This window comes from Colletotrichum graminicola, assembly GCF_000149035.1.
Source record: "Colletotrichum graminicola M1.001 genomic scaffold supercont1.12, whole genome shotgun sequence".
NCBI lineage: Eukaryota > Fungi > Ascomycota > Sordariomycetes > Glomerellales > Glomerellaceae > Colletotrichum > Colletotrichum graminicola.
This window is the reverse complement of record NW_007361016.1, coordinates 326,743-345,704: the sequence shown is the minus strand read 5'-3', so window position 1 is coordinate 345,704 and position 18,962 is coordinate 326,743. Positions and strand designations below refer to the sequence as shown.

The window sequence follows — 18,962 nt, the reverse complement described above, 5'->3', positions numbered from 1 at the left end:
ATGTCGATTCGAGGGGCCTTCTCGAGAGAGAAAGAACAAATTATTTAAATAAAATAATAAAAAAGAGTAAATAATAATTAAAGGAGATGACCTTTTTTTCTTCTTCTTTTTCCTTTTTCCCATTTTTTTTTTTCAATCTTACCTCGTCAAAACGACAATAACCTCCTCCTGCAAATCATTATTTATCATTTGATTATTCTTATTATTTTGAATCTTTTACTCTCTTGCCCCCTCCCACCCCTTTCCTTCTTTCCTTCCTTCCCCCTTTCTTTGCATATGCTGGACTGACTTGAGCGAGCAGCGACCTGTAGAAGACGACCAGACCGGCCAGGCCAGCTCAGCTCTTGTTCGCTCGATCCCCTCTGACCTCTGAGTCCGTCCCTCGAGTGTGCCATCAGCATCAGCGCACCCAATCTCAGCACAGGGCGTGGCGATAGTAGATTTACCTTGCAGATGCCACGCGGTGTGCAGTTATGACCAGGGGTCCAGATACCTCCCTCCCATGTATACACCTCTTGGTCACCATGCCCCCGTCCACTGTCAAAGCCCTCCATCGCCTGATTGGGGAGGGGAATCTAGCACTTGCGCCCACTGTCACAGACCTGGACCTTGCGAGGCGGAGAGCACACCTCAACCCTGGACCTCGTCGTCTGTCTGTCCGTCCGTCCGTCCGTCCGTCCTAACGACCGTTTTGTTGTTATCGCTTTCTTTTCCTCTTCCTCTTTTCTTTCCTCGACGCAAGCAAGCCCTTCCGTCATGGCTCAGACATGGTGGACAGGGTAGCTCAAATCCGTTCACAGTACGCTCAAAACCAATGCTTTTGCGCCTTGCTTCTCCATTCCCTTCCAGGTACATACCCTACCTACCGTACGCCCTGGCCCTGCTTCTCGTCTCACCCGTATAGATTCCATCCGGCCTTGACCCCACCATGCGCATGCTTTTTGCAACAACAGCCTCTGCTGTCTAAGTACAAAGAGCCGTCGTGTCCTCTGACCTCTGATACCTCCTCAACTTCGCCATACTCTCTCCGCCATCCGCTTGCCACGCCTGTCATCTCTTCTCCCTTCTTCCGTCTGTTCAACTTCGGACTTTTGAGACCGAGTCCCTCCAGGCCCAACCCATCCATCTCTCACCATCACGCTGTATACAAATACGACCAGAGAGGAACATTCCCCCCTCGCCTTCCGGCGCCAGCCAGACATCGTACAACATTTCACCTCTGCCACTTTCATCTCGTCCACCTCTTGCTTGCACGCACAGCACCCACATCTTTTTTTCCCGCCCAACACACCTATTCTACACGCACCTCCACCGGACACTGACGGCGCCACCCCCAACAACTGGTGCTAGACTCCGGCTTCTCACTACTAGGTTGAGGCATCGACGTACTCGTAGAGCAACAGTCCTTTTTTTCTTTTTTGCCCAACCAGCCGCCCAAGATGTGTGAATATACCAAGAACTACTACATATACACGTCATGCATCGACCCTGGTGCCCACTTCTTCAGGACCTCCATGGACGGCAACAGAAGCCGGGCCTGCTGCAACGGGCCCCACGAGCGATACATTGTCGTTCCTGGCCACTGCCCCCTTTGCAGCGGCTAAGCCGGGCTCTATCTCGGCGAAATACCATCAAGCCGTCCTCTGGCTCTGGTCTTCCAGACCCGGGACGTGGCAGCCGGCTGTCATGCGATCCGGCGCAGCTGCCATGTCCGCCCTGCCACGACGGGATACTGCCCCGGGAGCAATGGTCGGCGCTCTTGCCATTCAACCGGATTCACTCGATCGAGTACCATTCTTTTCACACGACGAAAACGACAAAGGCGTTGAACCGTCAAGGGGACGTGACTAGAGCTGTCTACTTGGATGGATGTCACAGTTGTATTCGGGAGGAAGGCGAGGGGGAGGGGGTGGTTGAGAAAGAAAGAGAGCCAGCAACTGGGCCGCCAGCCGGGGGGGGAGAGACCATGGGTCCTTGGACGGGTGACGCAACGACGGCCGCATTCAACGAGGCACCGCATCCCACGGAGGGGGGGGAGGATGAAACCGTCATACCTGCCGTGTGGGGGTTCGGTCTCTAATAACCAGCTCCCTCTCTTCTCGACAACACGACGGCCATATCTTGACTCGACACGGAAGCACACGTAGGATCACAAGTGAAACATTCGATTAAACGGTGATCAATACCGCGACGGAGCGAGTGCCCACAAAGGTGCCAGGTACATAGCTGCACACACTACCAAACCTTACATAACCCTTGCCGAGCTTCTACTGACCCGACACGGGCGCGTAGCCGTTGAAGACATTATCTGCGAAATGCTGGTCCTGGATGCACATCAAAAGAGACGTTGAAATGGTGTGGAACATGAAGTCCGTCCAGTCACCTTGATGCCACGTGTCGAAGTAGGGGCCTACGTTTGGGAGAGGCAGATATTCGTAATAAACCGACCCTCCTGCTAACCATATACATTGTGCATCGCTTAGTTCCCTTGAAGGGCCCTACGGTCGCGACTAAGCGCTGGTCCAACCATACCCAGGCTGTACTCACTGTCAGAATTCAGGTCGGGGGGGGGGGGGGAGGGGAGAAAAAAAAGCAAAAAAAAAAAGCACACAGCAAGCGAGCAAAGCGTTGTTGCATCTTTTCCTTTTTTGTTGTCTCTTTTATTTCTTTTTTTGTATTCTTCTTTTCTTCGGTTTTTGGTTTTCGGGAGGAGGGAAAAGGGGCGGTGTGTGTGTGTGTGGTCTTTTCCCGCTCCTCCTCCCATCTTCATACCTCTCTACCCAATCTCGTCCATTCTATCGGAAGGGTGAGTGGGGGTTTCTTCACACCAGCATAGCAAAGCACATGTCTATAGGTGCGTCTGTCTGTACTTGTATGGAATCGGGGGCCGGTAAAGCTATTTATGGGCGTTTAACAAACAAAGGCATTGGGAAACGGCGCAAAAGAAAAAAGGAGGGGGCGGGCGAAGTTCTCGATGACGGCCGCAGCCGCCGATATACACTCGCCGCCGGTGGTGCCTCTTCTTTATTATCATATTCATCCTCTAAAGCTATCAAAAGAGAATCATAGGTTACCAGTTCTACGCTACAATCATGCATTCCACGACAGGGTGAGAAACTCAAATCCTGACTTTCCAAGCCGACGACTCATCGCCAGTGTGCAATGTTCGACGTTGATTCGTCTGCCCACACCCACTTCGTCCGTATATGATTCTCCAACGGGAGAGCCAAGGTGAGATTTGATCTTCACTGCCTTTCTCTCTTTTTCCTTGCCCCCCCCCCCCCCCCCCGCGGTGCTGTCCTCCTTTCTCCCATGGCCGATGTTGGACCAGTGCGGGGCACCCGCCCGCCCGCGCGCATATGTGTGTGTTGCAGTTGGCCAAGGCCGGTGGGCGCAGGCCCATATGTTTCCCCCTTATTTTTGCCTATATGCAGGTAATGCGTTTTGCATCCTGCCCCGTCCGCTAAATGGGGGGTGAGAAGAACCAGCAAACCAACCCGTGCCGGGCCTCTCGGGTGAGTGACCGCTTACTCGAGTTGCCTCTCTCGGAGAATACTCCGGTCGTTGCTTTGCTGGGGAGGGGAGGGTGCGGGGCGAAGCCGGCCCTTCGACAAGGTATTTGCTCACTGGAAACCCGGATAGCTACGAGGCATGGTATCGCGAGAGAGGGGGGCCGCTGCTTGTGTAAATATTAGGGTGTGACTGTGACTGTGACTGTGTATGTGTATGTATGTGCGCGCGCGCGTGCCCACAAAGAATGGTGCGGACCAGATGCAACATAGCCAAATGTGCCCCCGTAACGCCCGGGAAGAGAGAGAGAGAGAGAGAGAGAGAGAGAGAGAGAAGAGGAGGGGAGGAGGGGAGGAGGGTGGTAAAGCAATAGCAGAGCCGCCATATACCCTCCTCAACCTTTTCTTCCTCCTCTATAACCTTCGTCTTCATCTTCAGGCAGGACGGTCTCTTGCTCGCCTCAGGTTTTATGGCTGTTTTAAGTCCCTCTCGCTTCCGTCCATTGGCATAGCAAAACCCTCGGCCTCGCCCTTGTCCTGCACTTCCACCTGCTTTCTTTTTGCCCTGGGTCTGCAGACCGGGTCGCGAAGGGCTGCGGAAGCTATGGAACTTGACCACCCCTAGCTTCGCCTTTGGACAAGACTAGGAAAATGATTCGAGGAACCATCGAATGGGTGGGAGTACTGCGCTCTGGTATATATCTCGTCAGTCATACCTATAGCTCATGTGGGGGAAGCAGCACGCATGTTTTAAGGGTTGGCAGCTTTTGGATATAAGCGCTAGCCCCGATGGAGGGAGGCAATGAGCATGTCATCCTGGGCCTCCAGCAAGAGATGAGAAGCCGGGCTCTGATGAGGCGCACCATCCAACTTCTGGCGAGCTACTTGCGTCTTCCGTCCTAGCAGCCTGTCGTGCATGTCGGCTAAGCCTTGCAGCCATATGCACATCGTGACGGCAGACCTGCAACGTGCGACATGCTTTGTCCCGCATGCGACGAGGCGCAGCTTTCCTTCGCCACCACTCGGTTGACAAGAAAGATGGCCGCTTTTCTTTACCACTGCCATATGGCAACAGGCCATCTTTTTTTTTTCGTCACCCGAAGGGCTACCAACTGGCTTCTGAAGAGCCCGTTCAAAGGTGTTGCGCCCTGGTTGCCTGGCGTGCATTTTAGGTCAATGATCTTCGCTCGTCTACACTGATCTGTCGAATCACCCCTGACCCCGAGAGAGGGGCGACGGGAAAGGCAATCGTTTCGTACTGGATCCCCTCGTGGGCACTCGAATGGCTGGCCCTCGAGATACGTACTCCATATCGCTGCTGCAAGGATATCCAGCCCGGAGCAGGCTTCTGATGCTGTGATGGCCGCGTAGCCCAGGGGTCATGCGATAGGGCCACGGTCGAGGTCGAGAATCGCGGGCCTTGGCGGGGACAGGACATAATGAGGCGCCTGCACTGTTTGTATGCTCCACGTGGCTGGAGCGTCGGGTCTGACCATTGCGGAGAACCGCGGCACAGCTCAATACGACGAGCCATCTGTTAAATGTGGTAGCGAATCCTGAAATTACCTCAGAAGTCACAGACTGTTCGGTCTCTCCTCCTTTGCCGAGCCTCGCCACGTCCGCGAGTGAGGTAATGAAAGTTCAATCGAGTTCTCGTGCGGGAAGACGCTGGACAACAACCTAACCACACCGAGCAATACATGCCTTCTCCCTAGCTCAGCAACTGCGGCTCGGTGATTCGAATGTGTAGGTGGATATCGCGAGATACTGCATCTCAAGACCGAGGGCATGATGTCGGTATCGTGGTACTATTGGCCGGCTCGGCTTTGGTACTAGGTAGTTGCCAATCGTAGGCGGGGACATGTTTCGGGGGGGGGGGGGGGGCTCCCGAGATTCCCATGCTAATCACCGGCCGCCTATTGGACCCGACTCCGCTGAGAAGCGCGCATCCACAAGGCTTTTCTCCATGCTTAGTTGACGTTGCAACGGGGTCCGAGGCGTGTTAGCGGATTAAGCCGCTGTCAGTTCTCACTCTCCCTCTCTCTTTCGGCCGCTCCATGCTTGCTGTTCGGGGCCGAAAGAGCGGCCACCAGCATTGCCCTCACGGGAGGGAGCCAAGATGCAAAAGAGAGCGCCGTTTTCGGCTCCGCGCACGCGCGAGGTCGCATTGCCAATACGACAAGGATCTGGCACACGTAATCCAACGCCCGCCGCCATGCTGTACACATCTACCCGACCATGGGATTTTGCGATCGTCCCGCGATTCCCGGCTCATCTTTGACCACCACCCACGGCGACGATGTGCTAAGGTTTCCGTCCTCCCCGAATAGTGGTGGCCGAGGGCAAATTTCGGTTGCACATTGGAGGCCCTGATTGCGCGGCGCCCAAGCCCGGGATGTGTCTCGTGTGTTGCTGCTGCCGCCTCGACTGGAATCCAGGGGGGACCGGGAGTGTAGTAGGTTCGCACCTTGGTGAGGCCGTCCGTGGTTGTTTGCAATTTCATCGTTTTGCCTTCGGTAGTGACCCTTGCCGTTCGCTTTGGCCTTTTGGCGGGGAAGACCGAATTGATGTTGGCAGCTTCTTCCCCCTTCTCTCCCCAAAATTCGCCAATTAACACCGGAGGTTGGGACTGGGATAGGTTGTTGACCCAGTCTTGGATCGTCTCCGCCTCATTATTCCCTCGTCCTGGGACAAACGGTCCACGACGGTGCACCGTTCTCTCCACAGAACCGCTAGTCGTAAAAGGTCGGCGAGTCAGGCGGTTGATGTCGGGTCGGGCGCTTTGTGCCTCCTTGTTGCAGATGGGTAACACTCTGCATCTTGCTGGCGGCTAGTCAATGGGACTGTGACTGTGCCGACGAGTTCTCCATGTATCCTCGACGGTGCGCTGGCTCCCGGACCCGAGAAGCCGAACTCGTCGTGTTCATGGAGCACGAAGCGGACCCGTACATTGCAGCATACCAAGGTTGGTATATACTGCGTATATGCGGTGTGCGATATGGACTTCAGGAAACGGCCGCTGGGAGCTGTGGATGTATCAAGGAGCCCATGCCCCAGAATCGACCCTCAACTCCACTTTACACTTGAATCTGACGAGACACGAGCATCATCAGTACCGGAAGAAACAAAAGCAAGCTTCTGGAGCTAGGGTTTATCCATGGTCAGCAAATTCTTACCGAGAACCAGGGACGTGGGCGTCATTGCTTGGGTCGGATTACCTACATATCTGGGCTTACCTAGTCTACACTGCCCTAAACGATATGTAAATTTCCGCTTTGTGGCGGCAATATTCCAAAAATGACAGGAGATCTGTCATGTTCGGCCGCCGATCGATGAAGCGGAGCAGCGCTAGTGGATGTGATGACTTACGTAGTAGATCGATTCAGGGCGGCTGCGGGTGCCACTGGACCCTGGGGACTGACGGAATGCCCCTGGCCTCGAGCGTTACAGGTCTTCTGGTCCATGTTAGGTAGGCGTCAAATGATGGGGTTTGTTTTTATTTTTACTTTTTATCCGTTGTGCCACGGCCATGTATTGCTGGCGTCGTGATGCTTGAAAGTGCGATGTTGCAGCGAAGTTCTGGGCTTGGCGAATGGACACCAGGCTCTTGGAAGGGTCATCAGTGGGACCGGGAATGTTCCGGCTATGTTGTCCTGACCGTAGGTCTGGCATGTCAGCAAGACCCATTGAGCTCTTGCCATGATACTGGTCTGTCGCCTTTGCCTTCCTCTTTTGGATTTTCGTCTTGTTGCTTTTCAATTTTTCTGCCGAGGCAAGAGTGGTAGAACTCTCAGGTCAATTCAGCTGCATACCTACATACCTACCTACCTACCTACCTAGGTAGTGAGTGAACCAAGGTACTGCGTAGGTACTTCCCAATTGTGATAGGCAAAGGGGTAGCAGGTACCTAGGTAGGTAGGCTCGATATCATGTCGCGCAGATGAGACAAGCTGGCGCCGTCTCTGCTCTCTCTCTCTTCCCCCGTCTGCTACGTACCTGCTGTTTTCTCTAGAGTTTCTCACAAATTGTTACACCAGCGGAACAATAAAGTACACGAAGCAGGAACTCCTCACAGGAACGCCAGAGGTGGCAGTAGCAGTTGCGCTATCGGCAAAGACAACGGCTGGGGTACGGATGGAAGAGTCGAAAGCGGAACCGGCTTCCTCTTTAATGCCATGAGCTCTTTCGTCAATCATGGAGACGTCTTCGGGAAGCCCGTACCTGGGTCCAAATACAATCCGCTTGTGGATCTGCCAAGAACGTCTCCCACCGTGCCATGGTCAGCACCCCCGTGGTACCCGTCATATTGTCCGTCGTTAACCTCTGGCTGTCTATCCTGGTTTCTCGCCATGATTCGTCCACGGGTCCAAAATGAGGTACTCGCAGCACCTGCTACCCCATCAGAGGTCCGTCTTCAAAGCATTGTCATCCTCTCGGTAGCGCTCATATCTCTGATCGGTGCAGGATGGATCATGGCCAACTACGCGGTAAGCCCTGCGGCTGCTTCCATGCTGACCTGTACTGACGATCACCTCAGATATTCCCCCACCTCCGCTCATTTCGCCACCGTCTCATCACTGGGCTTGCCATCAGTGACGCGCATATGGCGCTCAATTTCCTGTGCTCGACGGCAATGAACGTACAAGGCAACCTCATAGGTGCTCCCAGAAACGTTGGCTTCTGCGCTTCAACGGTTTCATGACGCAGGTCTTTGTTATCCAGACCGATTACTGGGTTCTGACCATCGCCGTCTGTACCTACTTCATCTTGGCTGGTCACAAGACCCAGTCCACCTGGATACAGAACCATGAACTCGTTATCTGGGCATTGCCCTGGATTTTCTCGGTTCTCTGGGCCTTCCTTGGTCTCGGCATCGTTGGTTATGGGGACATTGGTGCTTGTGAGCCATGTCTTGTCACATCCAATCCCGCCCTTGCCCGTTTCCTGACGGGCTGATAGGGTGTTGGTTCACCTCAGACACCATCCGTCTACTCGTGAACTTCATTCCTCGATGTGAGCTTAGCACGTAGGCGATGATGCTTTTGGCAGATAACTGAGCTTCGTTGTCGTAGGGGTCATCATAGTCATTATGTTTGTCATGTATGCACACCTGTCGTTCGTTCTTTATAAAGCACACATTCGGCTGGGCTCGATCCAGCACCCTTCCCCTGGCCACCCTGTGTCCGGACTTACAACTGAGGAGGGAAGTCGCATGACAAGCATTCACGAAGGGACCGAAAGTCATTCAGCAGTTTCAGTCCGAAGGCTCAAGAGGGTTAGATTAGCTTACCCCCCTTTACATATGAGACGGAGCTAACCTTTTACAGGTTGCACGGCTTATGCTTCTCTACCCCCTAGCTTATGCCATCATCTGGTCGCTGCCAACCGCGATCCGAGTATATCAAGCGACAGAGGACAAGCCGGCAGCTTTTGCACTGCAGACGGTCGACAAGGCCGCCGTCGTCATCCAGGGTTTCGTGGATGCTCTCATTTACGGCGTGAACGAGATGACACTCGCAAGCTGGCGTACGCGGTGGCTCCGCCAGGGATATCCAGTCCTTCAGAGAACGAACTCCCGCGGCGAGCACGGTTCAGCAACAGACGTTAACAGGGGAATATTCTGTCAGCCACACAACAGAAGAGGACTTGAGGCTACTATGTCGACTTTGATAGGACTATCAGAGCTGGAAAGGGATGACGCTTCGAGCTCCAACGAGTTGAGGGACTTGAGGCCCTAGACTGCCTCGATGGGCGGCGAAGACACTTCTGCCGGAGACCCTATAACTACATGTGCGGGCGGTAAACCAGACACAGCTTTTGAATGGGCACCATGGAATTCATGGTGAGGTGGCGCGAAGAGTCATTGACCGGGAAGAAAATATGTCCATGGTTAAGAGGGGCGCAGTGTACCGCGCGGGTTGCACTTGGCCTAATGCAGATTGCATACGTAACATATTAAATAAGTCTTTTTTCGTCGCTTCTCGAATTAACACGCCATCGTCTAGTAAATGGGGTGAACTTATGCCCTGGGCCACTGGGACGCGGGTAGGCTCAGGTTGGTATCGACACCTGATTACTAGCTCATGACGGTAAGGGTTCTCATCCCACACGTTGTTCGCTACTCGTCATCCCCGCGAACCCCGAGGCCCGCTCTTCCATGACATCCTCATTTAGTGCTTGCGGCTGGCAACCTCCTCGGTGGTAGAAGCGGCGGGGACATCCTTGGCGACATTAGGCTTCTTGACCATGCGCAGGCCGCCAACGAGCATAAATAGGCCCTGGATGCCCATGATGACGACCAACGTCACAAGCGCGCCGATGACACCGGCCACGGGAGCCGAGATGCCGCCGCCACCGGAACCGGACCTCCAGCTGTTCGAGTCGGCGCTGCCGTCCAGACCCAGCGCCGCGGCGCATGTGCCGGTGGAGTTTCCGCAAGCCGTACACCAAGACTTGGTGTCTTCGACGGCGAACTGACGCATCTCGTCAACGAAGGTGGCCCAAGGCAGGACGGTCTCGGCGCGACCAAAGAGCGGGTACGCCGTCAGGGGGCTGGCGCCGGCGGAGCCGTTGGCGAAGCGGAAGCGCACCGAGATGTCGTCGGCGGCGGGACTGGCCGACGTGTCGTTGGTGACGAGCTCGAAGACCATGGACGAGGCGTAGTCGACGATGGCCTTGAAGTCCTCTGACACCCTGTGCATCTGCGCGAGGCCGAAGAAGGAGGAGAAGGCGCCGTACGCGCCGAACTGGATGTTGGCCTTGACGGCGCTGCCGGAGAGCGTCGCGTTGAGGCCCCGGAGGACCTGGCCAGCGAGTACCTTGCCGGCGATGGCACGGATTGGGTCGCTCTCGTTGAAGGCGAGGTTCCACTCGTGGATGTTGGCGTAGTCCGTCAGCGTACGGACGGCGGCGCCGGTGAGCAGGTCCGCGGCGGGGATGCTCTCGTTGTGGATGATGGCAACGTTGACCAGGTCGAAGATTGTGTAGGCGTTGGCGAACGACGCGGCCTCGTCGTCAAAGGTGCCGTTGATGACGGGAAGCAGACCCCGGTAGAAGACGCGGGACTCGGCCTCGAGAGCGGCGTACTCGGGCGAGGAGAAGTAGTTATTAGAGCTGACGACGGCCTTGCCGCACCCGCTGCCGCCCTGCAGCCACTCGCTGCTCTCGGCATTCGCGCTAGTCGTCGCCGCCCCCGTGGCCGCGGAGTTGACGGGGACGTACTGGTAGCCGCCCAGGGGCGCCTCGACGCGGGACCCGTTGGCGAGGGCATCGGCGGTGCCGGAGGGCGGGTAGAAGCCCTGGAGGAAGGCGTAGGCCGATGACTGCAGGACGACGTCGCTGGGGGAGGTGACGGCGAGCTGCTCGGGGCGGACGTCGTCGGCGCTGATGGAGCGGATCTGGGCCGTGGCGTTGTCGCGGACGTACCGTTCGCCATAGTACAGCCCGGAGGTATAGACCTCGTAGGCGCCAAGGTCAGTGAAGCGGACGGGAGGCGTCTTCTTGGCGGTGCGGTCGCCGTGACGGTGGAAGACGTAGACGCCCAGAACCGTCTCGGCGGCGGTCGGTATGATGGGGAGGCCGAGGGCCAGGAGGAGCTTAAGTTCCATCGTGGATGGTCTTGAGGCCGGCGTTGTGGACTATCTTTTGTAATGTCAACGCCGAGTGTTCCTTGGCCTCGTCCGTAAAGACTTCAATGTATGCCGCCTGGTTATGGAATGCTCCACCGGGTGGTCGACTTGTTCAAAAGCTTGGCCGGGTGAAAATGCAGCGGTGAGTTTATATATGAGGGGCAATGATATGCCTCACTCGGTCTAATTGCCGTTCGGGTGGGTATTGCACCGTCAATGGATCGTCATAGACACACACGTTCTGCGTCTGTCGGGTCGTGAACAGCTAGTTACGGGGACAGCGACACGGCCTATTGCAGATGCCTTCGAGACCAGGAAAACGGCGGTCCGTCACGAGTACGAAGTGACCTGGCAAGATTGGTGTTGCTGCGAGAGGATTTGATCAACCCCCTCAAGAGCCCGGATGTCAACGTCCTTTTACCCTGTCACGGCCAGTTGGACTCTCGCAGCTCACGAATAGGCGAGAGCCACATGAATCTCCGCTCTACCCGTCCTACGTAGTAATCACATCTCCACTCCCCTCCCACTCCCCCCTCCTTCCACATGCAGCTGAACCCGCTCCCGGCCTCTAGAACCGGTCGAAGGCTCGCGATAAAGGGAGGGGCAGGTGTAGTACTAAACCACTGCGGGTGGTGATTGGGTCAAGGCCAGGCCATGTCCTATCATGCTATCAGGTATCATTCAGCGCAAGACCATTGCCGCGGAGGATTGACTATGGTTTTGGGCGGGGAGAGCAGGAGGAACCGCGAGATGGGCCACTGTGCCGGAAGCAGGGCAAACGATTCGTGCTACCGAATGGTCGAGGCTGGCTGTCATGGTGTTCCCCACTTGAGCAGCAAGCCATCATGTAGGTTGAGGGGTGGTGGATGGCGGCTCGGCTTGATAATGCTTGAGCGCGCCGCACGCCGTTCGGGGTTCGGCGAAACTGATTTGTTGGCAATGGTGACGGATCGGTGTGATGTCGGCAGATGCAGACCGCAAGATCCTGATGTGCCACAGGTCTCCGCTCCTGTCCACGGCAGCGGCAGCGGGCCCGGCTATCGGCGACGGCTTCTCGGTCGCCAAGATACGTGAAATCCGCAAGCCCCCCATCACATATGAGGGCGGCGTTCACTGGGCTTTTCTAGCACCTTGATATTTATACCTTAACGGAAACGACATGGAACGGACAACAACTGACCAGCCGTGATAAGTGGGGATCGACGTATGGGCCACGATGCGCGGTTCTAGTTCGACTCCCAAGGCAAACAGTGTATGCTTGGGCGCGACCTCGTTCCCGTCCTGAAATATACCACCAGGAGCCTCTTTGAGGGCGCTTACGCTTTACCGTTAAATCGGCCGTGTTTGGAATCGTCATGTAGATTGTTCAAGACGTCTTGCTGCAGCCGGCCTCTACCGCCAGATGCCAAAAGACACCTGGAGACAACAGGGACTGGCACGTTCAAATCAAGTGGTACTCTCCATCCACACTCTGAGTATCTTACAAGCAGGGCAGGTCGGCAATCACTACCCGTGAGATATCGACTTACGGTCTCGGTCTTCATTTTTTTACCCATGGACTCTTCAAAGCATTCTCACGGGCCTCCAAAAACAACTTCACCGGTCTACAGCTTGGAATCCTTGCGTCCGCTCTTGACGTTCTTCGAGAACTGCCCCTTCAGGAGGAAGTCTGGGTATTGCATGTCTTCGTCAGTTCCCACTGCCAGCGCGCCTCCCCGTCTCCAGGCGCCGCCGTCAACAGGGATCGCCTGGCCGTTGACGAAGTTGCCGGCGTCGCTAAACAGATAAACGGTGGCATCGGCAATGTCTCGGATAACGCCCCAGCGACCCTGGGGCACGAGAGCGTCGGCCTTGGACTGGTCCTGCTTGCTGCTGGCCAACCGCTGCATACCCTCCGTATCCTTGATCGGGCCCGGGGCAATGACATTGCTCGTGACTCCAAAGGGGCCGTACTCCAAGGTCACCGAGGCCATGAGAGCGTCGACGGCGGCCTTGGCAGCTGACACATGGGCCTGTAGCGGCATACCCGTCCAGTGGAAGGTTGCCGAGACGAAGATGATGCGGCCGCCTGTCTGGCCGTTGTTGCTAGGTGTAGGGTTCTTCTTTGCCGACTCAACCAGATAAGGGATGGTGGCCTTGATGGTGTTGAAAGTGCCCAGGACGTCAATATCAATAACGGCCTTGAAGGCGTTGGGGCTCATGCCGGACAGAGGTGCAACGAAATTACCAGCGGCACCCGCACTGTTGGGCGTTAGTTTCGAGAGAAGACGCCATCTATATTGGTGACCTACATGACAAAGTCGATGCCACCGAGCTCCTTGGCACATCTGTCTGCGGCATCTTGCAGGCTCTGGGGCTAGTAGGAACGAGTCAGATTTGGCATTTATTGACGCATGTGGCTCCAAGTGATTGATTGATCGATGGATACATACATTTCTCACATCACAAGCACCAATGCCAATGACCTTGGCGCCGGGCCTGGCAGTAGCCAGGTCCTTGGCCATGGCCTCTGTCTTTTCGACGTTGCGGCCGATGATACAAGCGTTTGCTCCGAGACGGACGAGAGCCCGGGTTTGGGCGCTGCAAATACTTCCAGCGCCGCCAGTGACAAAGGCGACTCTATCATCTGTGATGGATTGGTTAATCTGGAGGCCAGGTGCAAAGAACCCCGGGCAACTCACTGAAGATCCCATCCTTCCACACCGGACTCAGGTACTCGGATTCGGGGACGGGCATGTTTTCAGAGCGTAGGTACGGAAGATGTACAGAGGCAATGAGTGGCTGGTATCACAATATGGAGGAGTATGATGACGGGTGGAAAGGTGGATATCTTCTACGAGATGAAGGCAGCGAATGGAACGTGCGAAGTCGGACGATGGGGGAATACTGATGAACCCGCTGGCTACACAGAGATCGGAGAGTTTAGGCGATGAAATGTAACACAACAAGAGGAGACTAAACAAAGTCCGGTCGGTGCGATCGATGCTTGGGTTTGACATGCAACGGCGACGGCAGTGCGCAGCTCCAGATGGCAGCGCGGTAGTACTGCGTAGCGCGACGGACCTCGGCAAGGGCAGGTTGCAGGTGGAGCCTTCTGGGGTGCGGTGTGTTGCGTGATTAGTGATTCTCCTGCTGAGTCATCACTTCCACGGACCTTGAAGACGGACGAGAAGACAGTCTCGGCCGACCAGCAAAGGGTTGCTTCCTCAGTCTATCTGACTCGCTCGGGGGTCACTGCTTCCCGTAGGAGTCCCTAGTTCTTGTTTGCCGCTGTCGCACGTCGGGCCTATGGTTCCTGTTGCAATAAAGATGCGCGCGTGGCATGCTGCCGTTGGACACCCCACAAGGATAGAAGGTTCGCGGCCTCGAATTCTCGGCCTGTCTCAATTTCCCTCGTCGTAACGTGGACCACGTGTCAAGATAACCAACTGGGCATAGCAACATGCAAAGCGCCCAACATGAGCAGCGCACAGAACGACGTCCACGCCGACAATGACCCGACCATCTTCGTGGCCGATAATATGACGGGCATCCACGAATCCCCTGGTAACTTCGCATCCCTGACAAACTCCTCCCCAGTTCGCCGATGAAATTGATGACATCTCATCTGCTAGGGCATCGGTACGTATAGATGCATCATATCTCTGCCCCTGAACCTTGAACAACTAGCTGAAGGAGGTCGGTTTTATTGACATTTATGTCAGTACGTTCAAGTGGCCACTTAACCCATGGCTCAAATATCCTCACTTTCGAAAGCTTGGAACTTGGGAGGGCATTGAGGCTTGAACGATGGTACGCTCTACCGGAGCCCTTGGTTGGACAAAGTATGAGGTTAACGCATTTCCCGTCGACATGCGGAAGGGTATTAAGGACAGGGGAATGCATGCGTACTGCCCTATGTGAGTTGCTAGTTTTCCTCCTGATTTTTCCACGCCAATCCTATATCATAACCGGAGCAGGCATGTGTCAGCTCGCCATTCAACTCTTCGCTAACCTTCCAAGTAGTTACATTATCCATGGGAGACAACCGCTTGAGGAGAAGGTATAAGTTTCATGGAATCAGATATGAAGACTGAGGTATGATTTGACAGTGAAACCGGAGACAGCTTCCATACGGATAGGGGGCAGAACGTAACATCTGCGTGTAGGAGAGTTTCTGTCGTTACCATGTAATACGAACTTTTTAGTTCTTTGAGCGAAAATGATACCACATAAGCCAAAGGAACCATTCTGTTTCGGCTTGAAATGTTCGCGTACAGGCCAGTTATACCATGCTCACAACTCTCTCAACTCTACTTCACCTTCCTTTCCGAACAAAAGACACTCGACTCAGCTCTCCGCACCTTGGTCCCTTGAACTGCTGCACCATGGCCGACAGCCAGAACAACACAGCGCCCGACAATGGTGCAGCACCCGCCAATGATCCTGCCCCCACCAGTGATCCTGTTATCGTGGCCAACGACGATGTGAGAAACCATGAAGAGACCCAACAGGTATGCAGACACTGACTTTCGATGTAGGTCACAGACGATGCCACGTCAGACGCAGCAACCGTAAGCATAAACCCATCGGGCCTTTAATCGGGTGTTATGGCATGTTCTAACTCCTCCAGAGCTTGGCATCCCCGACCACGAGCTTGGCCAGCTCGATCCCCAAGCACCGCATCGAGAACGGAAGGACCTACCTCAAGTACAAGGACGGCAGTGAGCCTTCCCCCGCTTTATGAACCAAGTGGTAAACATGTTCCAAAAAACTACAAGAATACGCCTTACCCAATGATGAGAAGGAGAACGATAGGCTAGGCACGTCGCAATGCCCGCTCGGCCCAGACTATCCTCACGCCCCACCTAGACTTACATCACAACATCTATCTTCTCACTCTTGGCTACAAGTTGGGCCTTGCTCCTCCGAATCAAGACTTCGGTGTCAGGCGTGTCATCGACGTTGGAACAGGGACTGGACTTTGGGCTATTGACTTTGGCGAGGCACATGCTGAAGCCGAGGTAAACCTGCCATCCACTCTTAGAAATGATTCGTACTTATGTAACGTAGGTGCTTGGCGTTGATCTCACGCCCATGCAGGTACAACTGTACAGCTCGGATTCTCTTTCTTCTTACTCTTACTTACTTATTTCAGTGTCCCGCCTAATATTCGGTTTGAGGTCGGCCATGTCGAAGAACCCTGACGCTTGAGCACGCTATCTCAAAGTGGGTTGACCACATTGAGAAATGCAACAGTGTCTTCGGCCGCCAATGCATTGACATGCCGAGTCTTGTGCCTATTTTCGAGGAGGTCGGCTTCGTTCGATGTGACAGTTGCCAAATACAAGTAGCCCCTGAGCCCATGGGCCAAGGACGTACATGCTTACAACCCTCTGTAAGTTACTATCTTCTTTTCTTCTCCTGCCTTCTTCCTTTGATTTCCTTCCCCAGATTGTTTCTGCAGGTCTTCATCTAACTAAGACAGGTGGGTGATCTGTGCCAAAAGGCCGCTGGAGGAGACCGAACAAGCAGATCTAGTTTGATGGCCCTGGCCAAAGCAGGGCATCCGCCGCATACATGCGAGAAAGAAACTGGAGTAGATGAACAGGGGGTTCTAGAATCATATGACCTCGCAATATGCGTATCTAGTATTCTTCGATGATATATCATGACGTTATTACTTGAAGCAATCGCACAGGATCGAATGACCAACGCAAAGTACGTCATGGCAATTTGAAATAACGCTCGTTTCTGATTGCGGCCTCGTCAATACGCGCTTCTTCCTACCGGGGTAGGAGTCAGGAATGACCGCATGGAGACGGCACCTACACTAGAATAAAGCCTGGCTGGATTTTGGAGAAGAGACTCGTGCAAGGACTTGTGCAGCATTCCCAATCTCGGCGAAGCTTCGAGAGCGGATGCTAATCAGTGCACGGATAATTTGAAGATCGGCCTGCCCCATATTACAGAAGACCCACATGAGGTACCCACACGATCCCGGCCAACCAAATCGCCGCGAAACAAGCAAAAACAGCCCCCCTCTGTTTCTGCTGTTCCCGCGCAAGCGGAAGGGCGGTAAGGCGGGAATGTCGTCAATCCATCAATCAACCAATCCAATCCGGCCACAGTCCCCCACCCCATCTCCCCATTAACCGCCACCACCCTCCTCGGTCTAACCTGTCACAGGCCAGTTTAGGTCAACAAAGAGCACCTCCGCCCCTCCGTCAGCGACAGGCGGCCCGACTCCACACCGATCTCTCTTTCTGGTCGTCACACCTACCTGCCTCCTAAGGTATACACACACGTACGACCCGAACCCAGGAACTTGGACGCTGTGTGCTCCTCATTATCGAGCTTCCAACAACACCTCCCACACCCAAAGTCGCTGAACCATCCCGGCGACGATGGCTTCCAAAGGAGTTTCCCTCCTAAAGTTCGTGGGAACTGTTTCCCTCGGCCTTCTGACTGTACGTTGCTACTGTGCCCCCCAAATTACCCCAATCCGCCTGGGCTGTAACCGAACCTGGCTCGTCGGATCGCCACTATTCCTGTCAACCCCCCCCCGGCCAAATAGGAGACTAGATCTCATAGACGAACAAAACATTCTTAGGAAACATACTGTTAATTAATAACGTACAATCCTACAGTCCTCGAATGAATCCAAATTCGGTCAGCCGAATGGAGCATTGGGAACAGACCACATGACAGCCGTCATCCAACCATCATATTACGACCCTTTCTGATGGAATTCTAAAATTGAATAGCGGGTAAATCGCGAGTTAGTAACTTGTCCGTTGCCGAGCCGCGGCCCTACCACGTCCACCTGCTAGAGTAGTTACCCTCTTGATCGTTCTTTCTGCGATTACGCTCACTGGTCCACCTTCCAAAAGCGTCCGGACCCCTTAATTAAGTGGCATCGGGTACTAAATTCCAGACTGAACTCCTTCATTCATAAGACGCGGATGCAGACGATGTGTGTGTAACTGTGGTAGTTGTAGTACAACGAGCGGCCCCCATTCTTCTTGTTTCTTTCTGACATAAATACGGTTATTGTTGGAACCTCACCCATGATCCCGGCACTCAGCACTCCGGGGTCTCGGCAGCTCCCCCATCGCGCGAAGCGCTTCATCTACTGACGTTGTGCAAATAGGGCCTCTCCTACTCCCTCTCTACCGTCACCGTCCCCTCGATCCTCTCCCTCCCCTCCGCGTCCGATGCCCTACGCGCCTTCAAGAACCTCTACCCCGGCGCGACCGCCCGCCTGCGCATCCTGACCGGCGTCTCCGCCACATCATTCTTCCTCGCCTTCTTCTTCTCCCCGCGCGCCTACCGCCACCCTTACCTTGTCTACTCCTCCGTCCTCTGTCTGACCTCTGGCCTCGCCGAGACCATCACCCCCTACGTCCTCAAGGGCTCTCCCGAGTCGTCCAAGGAGTCCATCGCCGCCCGCCGGCAAGCCAGCCGCCAGCGAGAGGAGGCCCGCAAGGCTGCCCGCCTCGCCCGCCAAGAGGCCCGCATGGAGGCTAGCTATGAGCTCCTTGGCGATGCGCACAGCGACGGTGCCGCCAGCGCGAGCGGCGACGACGCGGCCACGGCCGCTGAGGAGGAGGAGGCCCTGAACGGCGAGGAGGTCCGCAGCGAGGTCGAGGGCTTCAGAAAGACGCAGCTTGTGCAGTCTGCCATTGCCTCGTTGGGTTTTCTCTTGTCCGTCGTCGGCATCTGGGGCGATGGTGCTATCCAGGTCTTCCGGACCGAGACTGTCATTGTTGGTGTATGAGACCATGTCCGGATGAAGTTGGGGCAGTAACAAGTCATAAGATTGTTTTTTTTTCCGCAAATAGGA

The 18,962-nt window shown here is 55.0% G+C and overlaps 8 protein-coding genes across 8 annotated transcripts; 5 read left to right on the top strand and 3 right to left on the bottom strand.

Annotated features, from left to right (window-relative positions):
* Positions 1-1,439: 1,439 nt before the first annotated feature.
* GLRG_03925 (uncharacterized protein) lies at positions 1,440-1,604 on the top strand (the record flags this gene model as incomplete). The annotated part of the gene is made up of 1 exon (XM_008094610.1): positions 1,440-1,604. The coding sequence occupies one exon, from the start codon at positions 1,440-1,442 to the stop codon at positions 1,602-1,604; it is 165 nt and encodes a 54-aa protein (XP_008092801.1).
* Positions 1,605-7,537: 5,933 nt separating this feature from the next.
* On the bottom strand, positions 7,538-7,705 carry GLRG_03924 (uncharacterized protein; the record flags this gene model as incomplete). The annotated part of the gene is made up of 1 exon (XM_008094609.1): positions 7,538-7,705. One exon carries the CDS (start codon positions 7,703-7,705, stop codon positions 7,538-7,540), a length of 168 nt encoding a protein of 55 aa, XP_008092800.1.
* Positions 7,706-7,858: 153 nt separating this feature from the next.
* GLRG_03923 (uncharacterized protein) lies at positions 7,859-9,247 on the top strand (the record flags this gene model as incomplete). The annotated part of the gene is made up of 6 exons (XM_008094608.1): positions 7,859-7,996; positions 8,047-8,148; positions 8,178-8,409; positions 8,469-8,522; positions 8,582-8,784; positions 8,837-9,247. The coding sequence occupies 6 exons, from the start codon at positions 7,859-7,861 to the stop codon at positions 9,245-9,247; spliced, it is 1,140 nt and encodes a 379-aa protein (XP_008092799.1).
* A 432-nt stretch (positions 9,248-9,679) lies between these two features.
* GLRG_03922 (histidine acid phosphatase) lies at positions 9,680-11,116 on the bottom strand (the record flags this gene model as incomplete). Its single annotated transcript, XM_008094607.1, has 1 exon — positions 9,680-11,116. One exon carries the CDS (start codon positions 11,114-11,116, stop codon positions 9,680-9,682), a length of 1,437 nt encoding a protein of 478 aa, XP_008092798.1.
* Positions 11,117-12,741: 1,625 nt separating this feature from the next.
* On the bottom strand, positions 12,742-13,873 carry GLRG_03921 (short chain dehydrogenase; the record flags this gene model as incomplete). Its single annotated transcript, XM_008094606.1, has 4 exons — positions 12,742-13,378; positions 13,429-13,493; positions 13,570-13,763; positions 13,819-13,873. The coding sequence occupies 4 exons, from the start codon at positions 13,871-13,873 to the stop codon at positions 12,742-12,744; spliced, it is 951 nt and encodes a 316-aa protein (XP_008092797.1).
* Positions 13,874-14,595: 722 nt separating this feature from the next.
* Positions 14,596-14,923, top strand: GLRG_03920 (uncharacterized protein; the record flags this gene model as incomplete). Its single annotated transcript, XM_008094605.1, has 2 exons — positions 14,596-14,715; positions 14,807-14,923. The coding sequence occupies 2 exons, from the start codon at positions 14,596-14,598 to the stop codon at positions 14,921-14,923; spliced, it is 237 nt and encodes a 78-aa protein (XP_008092796.1).
* Positions 14,924-15,504: 581 nt separating this feature from the next.
* On the top strand, positions 15,505-15,863 carry GLRG_03919 (uncharacterized protein; the record flags this gene model as incomplete). Its single annotated transcript, XM_008094604.1, has 3 exons — positions 15,505-15,603; positions 15,658-15,690; positions 15,750-15,863. 3 exons carry the CDS (start codon positions 15,505-15,507, stop codon positions 15,861-15,863), a joined length of 246 nt encoding a protein of 81 aa, XP_008092795.1.
* Positions 15,864-17,523: 1,660 nt separating this feature from the next.
* GLRG_03918 (uncharacterized protein) lies at positions 17,524-18,896 on the top strand (the record flags this gene model as incomplete). Its single annotated transcript, XM_008094603.1, has 2 exons — positions 17,524-17,586; positions 18,270-18,896. 2 exons carry the CDS (start codon positions 17,524-17,526, stop codon positions 18,894-18,896), a joined length of 690 nt encoding a protein of 229 aa, XP_008092794.1.
* Between the last annotated feature and the right edge of the window lie 66 nt (positions 18,897-18,962).